The 6,386-nt window shown below is 41.7% G+C and overlaps 1 protein-coding gene across 1 annotated transcript in view; it reads left to right on the top strand.

Annotated features, from left to right (window-relative positions):
* LOC124252874 (CD109 antigen-like) overlaps positions 1 to 6,386 on the top strand; it is an 84,724-nt gene that overhangs the window by 42,967 nt on the left and 35,371 nt on the right. Inside the window, 3 exon segments of the mRNA XM_046686547.1 lie at positions 1,903 to 2,118; positions 3,110 to 3,117; positions 3,966 to 4,083. Of these exon segments, the coding sequence (XP_046542503.1) occupies positions 1,903 to 2,118; positions 3,110 to 3,117; positions 3,966 to 4,083 (342 nt within the window).

Here is a 6,386-nt window from a genome sequence, read left to right as displayed (position 1 = left end):
TTTGTAAGACTAACCAATATTAAATGTTCAAGCTATGTCGAGGGATGGACTAGCGTACCACCGTCAAGGAGAACAATCATTGTACCTTTCTTTAACTCTTTTTTAATGTAACTGCCGTCAATAACTGTAGTTGGACAATAATTTAATACCTGATGCAGCCATTCACAATTTATCACATGTTTCTATTTTGTTTGCAACACCAAACATTAAATGAGCACTGTCAATATTACACATACCCTTTAAAGAATATGAATGGTGATATGTCTCTATGAGAGAGAAATCTACACATACTCACCATGAGGGAGGATCCTCAGCTTTCTACAAATACCCATTAGTAAAGGATGCTATTAGTCTTCTTGCAACGTCAACGTGTGTAAGAGCCAACCCATGTTGGGGATGAAATCACAAAGCTTGTTACATTGTATGACGTCTGTTTAAAGCCTACTTGGGTGTTCCCAAGTTTGCATTAGTGGTCCTGATTCACTCCTGATGTGCTCTCGGATGTAGTGTTAGGACTGAGAGTGAGGTTTCATAAGAGTAGAAAACTAGGGTATTATCCATAGCTTCTTTAGCCTACAGTGTAAGGTGCTTAGCACCCTCAAAGAACGATGTCGAACTTAGGTGTAATAGTTACTTCAAAGTATCATCAGGTTTGCATCGAACTGCCAGTACTTGAAGGTCACTGTACAATTTCATGATGCCAAGTTTAAATGTTTGAATGGATGTTTTGCAGATAAATCTCTACACGCGCTTGAAGTGATGTAATATGAGGTAGAGAATCAAGAGTAGTATGAATTGGTTAACAGAGCTACAGATAACGTTTTGGGTCGATGAGTTATCTACTCGCTTCATTGTGCTCATCTGGTAGACAGAAGCCGTTATTGAGATATCAGCGTCGAAAATATGATACTTGATACAAATCTGGCAGTACCGCCGTCCTACAAACAGTTCCTTAGTATAGCACTTTGTCAAAGCGGATGATTTCTTGTAGACCGAAAACTTTTGAACATGAAATGGGAATAGGTATATATTTTTCCCAGATGCATTGTATGGACTTGTACATGTTTACTATTCAGAACTCAGGAGTTGCTGTGATGACAGACGCACTTGTATACCAACATCAAAGATACTGTAAGTCTTGCTGATGGGTTCGTTATCGTTTAGAGTATTATGATCTGAATTGCTAAAGTATGCCATAACCAAATCAGATCCATAAATGTATCTCAGCTTAGCATGAGATAACGCTTTAGATAGCCGCTGGGGAACCAGAAGTCCAGTCCAAACTAGGCAACAGTCTGGAAAGGAACGGAGTCTGCATACTGCAGAATAAAGGCATTCACAATTCGGAGAGAAAACGCGTTGCCAGCCTTGAGTCCATTTCAAACGGGACAATTAATCATACCTGGCAATGCCTGAAGCACATGTATATTCCAATGTGTCTGTACATACCAACCTTTAACACACCTAGAACAGATAAATCAGTTATCACACGCGCGCGCACACACACGCGTGCATGCACACCCAGCATAAATAACAGCATTTGATACAACCCAACAGGCATGCCAACAGGCCAACTTGCGAGTGAGTGACTGATTGAGTTTAGGTTTACGCCGTTTTTAGCAATATTCCAGCAATATCACGGCAGGGGAACACCAGAAATGGGCTTCACACATTGTACCCATGTGGGGAGTCGAACCCAGGTTCGGCGTGAGGATCAAAGGCTTTAACCAGCTAACATGACAAGATACTAACATACGAACTTACGTGAAAACAAACATGTACGGGCCCACATGTATGCATGTGCGTTTGTATCGCATATAGACATAAGCAGCATGGCTGGCCTTTCAGTTTTCATTTACATTTTTAAAAATCCATTAATTCTTCCCACTCTTCATCATCCAGATGGCTGTCGGTTTTGTGGAGGCAGAGGTGGTGGCGCTGGTAGCTTTGGTGGCTCTGGTGGCAATGCTGCAAGGGGTCCAAGAAAGGAACAACAAAGAAGACCTGCTTTTTGCTGGACAGAACGCAGAAATTAGTCAGCTTGGGGGCTGGAAAGAAGTGGAACGAATCAGGACAAGAATTTCCGGAAACCTGGTTATGGCAAAACATGACAGTAAGGTACATGTTGGAAATGGAAGAACGAATAAACTTTTGTTTTTGTACTCTTTAACCACTGCATATGAAAGATGTGTGGTTAGCCTTAAACAGGAACACCAGTAGAGAGGTATTATGTTTATGTTGCTATTGTTGCTATTTCCACAATTAATGTGGGCTTATCTGCTTATTTCTGCACAGTGGAAAGTTTTCTTTGGTAGGCCTGTAATTAATACCGGCGACTAAAGTTGCCAAAAGTCGTCTGCTTCTCTCTCGCCCGCCAACAGAGAGCCACAGAGGAGGCTACGTAACTCTGTCGCCAGAGCACTGCAGCGAACCGGAAGTGACGTTACATGAGGAAGGATTTTCAGTTAGCTGTATATAAAATGTGCAACAAGCTCGTCATTTTGCTGAATTCTCCGACGTCAGCGACCAGATCGCCGTAAATTGCTCCCAGGAGTCGTGTGATGGTGTCATCATGTACAGATTTCCACCCAACCCGCAGTTCGTGCTAAATTGGTTATGTTTGTGAGTGCGGGGCGAGCGTTAATTGAAGCCTGGAACATATCTTACTTGTGTTCAGATCACTTCCCGGAAGTTAAAAATCAAAAGTACTAGTTGTAGTAAAATATGTATATGATTGATGACCAGAAGATTTTGCATGACAAAACTTGTAACATAACGATTTCTTCCTCGGAAGCGAGGTTGTGGTGCAAGTGACAATAATATTGTAAAGTAGTATTATATTAACACCCGCCTAATATAATGCAAAATCCTATTTGCCATCGATGAAATACATAGTTTACTACCGGTAGAAAGTAGTTTTGATTTGTAACTTTCTATTGAAAACAAACCTAAATAGCATTTATTCTCTGACTGGCGGATGTTCGCGACAGGGCCGCCATTTTAAAATCGTGACGTCACGGGCTAAAGTCTGTTCGAGAATCAATGAGATTATGGTTTGTTTTCATCAAGTTAGAAAATCAAAACTACTCTCCACTCGTTTCTTCCGCAGGAAGCGAGGTAGGGGTTGAAGTGACAATATTGTGCGATAAATTACCTGCCATATTCACGTGGTTAACGTCCACTCACCAGTATGTAGATACTAGTCGATCTTCTTCCTGTAACCGTAATGAGCGAGGCTGATCATCGTTTTAACTACCACTAGCGTCTGGCTCCAACAAATAAGGCCTAGCGACAACAAGCGATTTGACAGAATCGTCTATGAAAACTAAGTTGTAACTCGGAAGCTAGGCAAAGCGGGTGACAAGACTAAATGACAGTAGATTGTGAAAACAAAAGCTTTCACTTTTCACAACAATTGTCACGATTTCAGATTTCGACAAATCTGTAAACAAGATAATTTATCCCGGAAAGTACATGAATTCGTAAGCGAACCTCGTATGAATAACTCACATTACGTCACTGAGACGCGCCCTCTAATTGGTTGAAATTTCGTTCGCGGGGAGAGAATTTGCACTGTTGTCACAATGAGTTAATTATTGGTCGAAATGAGTAGTTTTAATGACGGGGTTTCATTACATAACAATGTCAAAAAGGATTTATGTATTTGTACCCCTAGAGTATATGGGCTCTTTAATGTTAATTAAGTGAATAGAAATTACTGAACGGCAACAACAACTGAAGAAATAAATTCAATAAACCAACAGTTAATATCAATGTGTGGTCCAAGTGCCAAGTGGATAAAACCTTTGGTAGTCACGCCTACGACCAATGTTTTCAGTTTAAGACAAGCTGTTTTCACCTGGACACTTCATGTTGATCATGAGGAAGCAGGGTTTTTTTGTTGAGAATGGTCGAAAGCTGATATCGTCTTAGTTGGTTATATTTTTCACTCTTCAATACCACAGTGCCGATGGCACAGCTGTCATCTCAACAACAGTGCCAGATACCATCACGTCTTGGGTGGCCAGCGCCTTCGCCGTCAACACTCAGAGCGGCCTTGGAATTGCACCAACCTCAGCCAAGGTAGGTCACTAATCTACGCCTCGACCTAGCTACCTCCGTAAGTAATTTTGTGTCTGGTCTCGAGGTTACTGGACCACGTCTAAATTTGTCGTTTTCTTAATACGCGTGACGATTGCAGTTTTCTCCCCATCCGATGACACACAGCGATAGAACTAAATACAATCCAGACTCGGTTAAAGTGAAGCTGATTGTTTGGGTTTTGTGTCCCTGAGATGCAACATTGTGGAACTCTTTGTCCACCCAAAAGTGATAATGTTCAGACCCTCATGTTCCGGCCTTTGTCGAATGTGTTTACTTAATAACATGTTTACCAGCCTACATGTCGTGTGTTCAGATCCGTGTGTTCCGCCCCTTCTTCGTGAGCCTCAGCCTGCCGTACTCCGTGACCAGGGGAACAGCTAGCTCTCCAGGCCATCGTCTTCAACTACCTCGCTCAAGACGTCGAGCGTGAGTAGTAGATACGACGTGGACAAAGTAGTTATTTCCAGGTACCAGAAAATAATTGCTCTAAGCCTTTGGAGTTTTCAATGGTATCCTAGTTCATCGGGGAAGATGAGAGTCTCTTTTGTGATAGCCCTTTTTTGTTAATTTCTATACTGATGGCCAGATTCCCGTAGTACAGGTAAACACGGTTATGCTATGCGAGTGATACATAACTCTGATACATGTGCATCAGTTTGAGGACCCATACCAGTCTTTAGGCATTACCAGCGAACGCTTTTCCTACTTCGCTGACCGACTGCTTCGTGTACCGCCCAAAAGATTGCACCGGTTACTTCAAGCCTATGACTGTTTTAATATAACTTCACAAGTATATGTCGATTAAGATAACATCATACGAGTCCAGTGTTGATATTTTGCCAGTGTATGAAATAAGCCAAAAACCCAGCCAGACATCAGGGCTGGTACCTTCAAAATGTTACCAGTCCGAAATGAATTTAACCAGATCAGACACCAAGATATATCGTGAGTTTACTCAGCTGTATGGAACATCTAAAATCTTTACCAGATCATCGGACTGGCTAGCTGTAAATTTAGACTGTCCTTCAGAAATCTAGCCCGTCTCGGGCTGTCGGACAGGCCTTATTTCATGCACTGATTTTGCTAAAAGTTTGAAAAGCCACTGAGAAGCCGTCTTCAAGTTCCATACCCACATCTTTTAGGCTGTTGTGACTCTGCCCAAGTCTGTGGAATACAGGAATGTCGTTGTCCGTGGCAACAGACGTGAACGAACAGAATCGGAAGATCAGAGTCAGACAGTCCAGGTAAGCGGTTGATGTTATTATCAGGAGTAAGATCAATGAATCGCGGTATCATCAATGTATTAACTGACTCCCATCTACATGTTGAACATATGTACGATACACAGTTTCTTGCAAACAGTGCCGTGGGTGTAATATTGCAATGTATACACATAATTTTAAAGGATGTAACAGTTTTATTACATTGGTGAATTATTTTACCACTTCACCAAATCCCGTTGACTATAATCATAAATCGAATGGTTAGCTAGTATTTTCTCACAACATTAAAGAATAGCAATGCTTCAGTGTTAACGTTGTGTATATTACCCCAGGTGAAGGCAGGTGGCGCCACCTCTGTATATTTCCCCATTGTCCCAACCATCCTGGGGAAAATCGACCTGACCGTTTCCGCCCGATCCACCCTCGCTGCTGACGCCATCAAGAGACAGCTCCTGGTCGAGGTAAGGAAACATTTTCATTCATTCTTCCGTTCTCCTTATGAGTACAATCCCACTTCTATTCCTATTGTTTGGTCTCTTCTCATCCTGTAGGAACACCATGTGAGTACAATACAGTAATCACAATCTCTTTCCAGTTCGAAATAACCACTGAATAATAACATGTTCCTTTGAGTACATACAATCTCTCTTCAGCCTGTATGTACACGAAAGAATATAGTGTTCTTTTATGTATTCACAATCTCTCTTCAGCCTGAAGGAACCCCTAAAGAGTACAATCTTCCTGTCCTGATTGATCTGAGGGAAGCGCCCAGTTTTGTCAAGTCTGTTCCCCTCACTCTGCCCCAGAACGTGGTCCCAGGGTCACTGAGAGCTAGGGTCACCGCAGTTGGTTTGTAGCGTCGTTTCTTTATACAGGACATTTGTCATCTCCTAATTATTTCGTCCTTACGGTAACAGTTTGCATGATAATGACATGCATGCATAATGCATTCTAGTCACTGCATATTAAGTAAAAACATAAATGTAGTAGTTCTTGTGATTACTAACTTGTATTTATATGTCTTGGTTTGGTATTTCATAGTTTCAGAAAAATAGAAAG

Source organism: Haliotis rubra, unplaced genomic scaffold, assembly GCF_003918875.1.
Source record: "Haliotis rubra isolate DU_JTF1 unplaced genomic scaffold, ASM391887v1 Scf528, whole genome shotgun sequence".
Taxonomy (NCBI): Eukaryota; Metazoa; Mollusca; class Gastropoda; order Lepetellida; family Haliotidae; genus Haliotis; species Haliotis rubra.
Note: the sequence above shows the minus strand (reverse complement) of the source record. Positions and strands in the feature narration are given on the sequence as shown.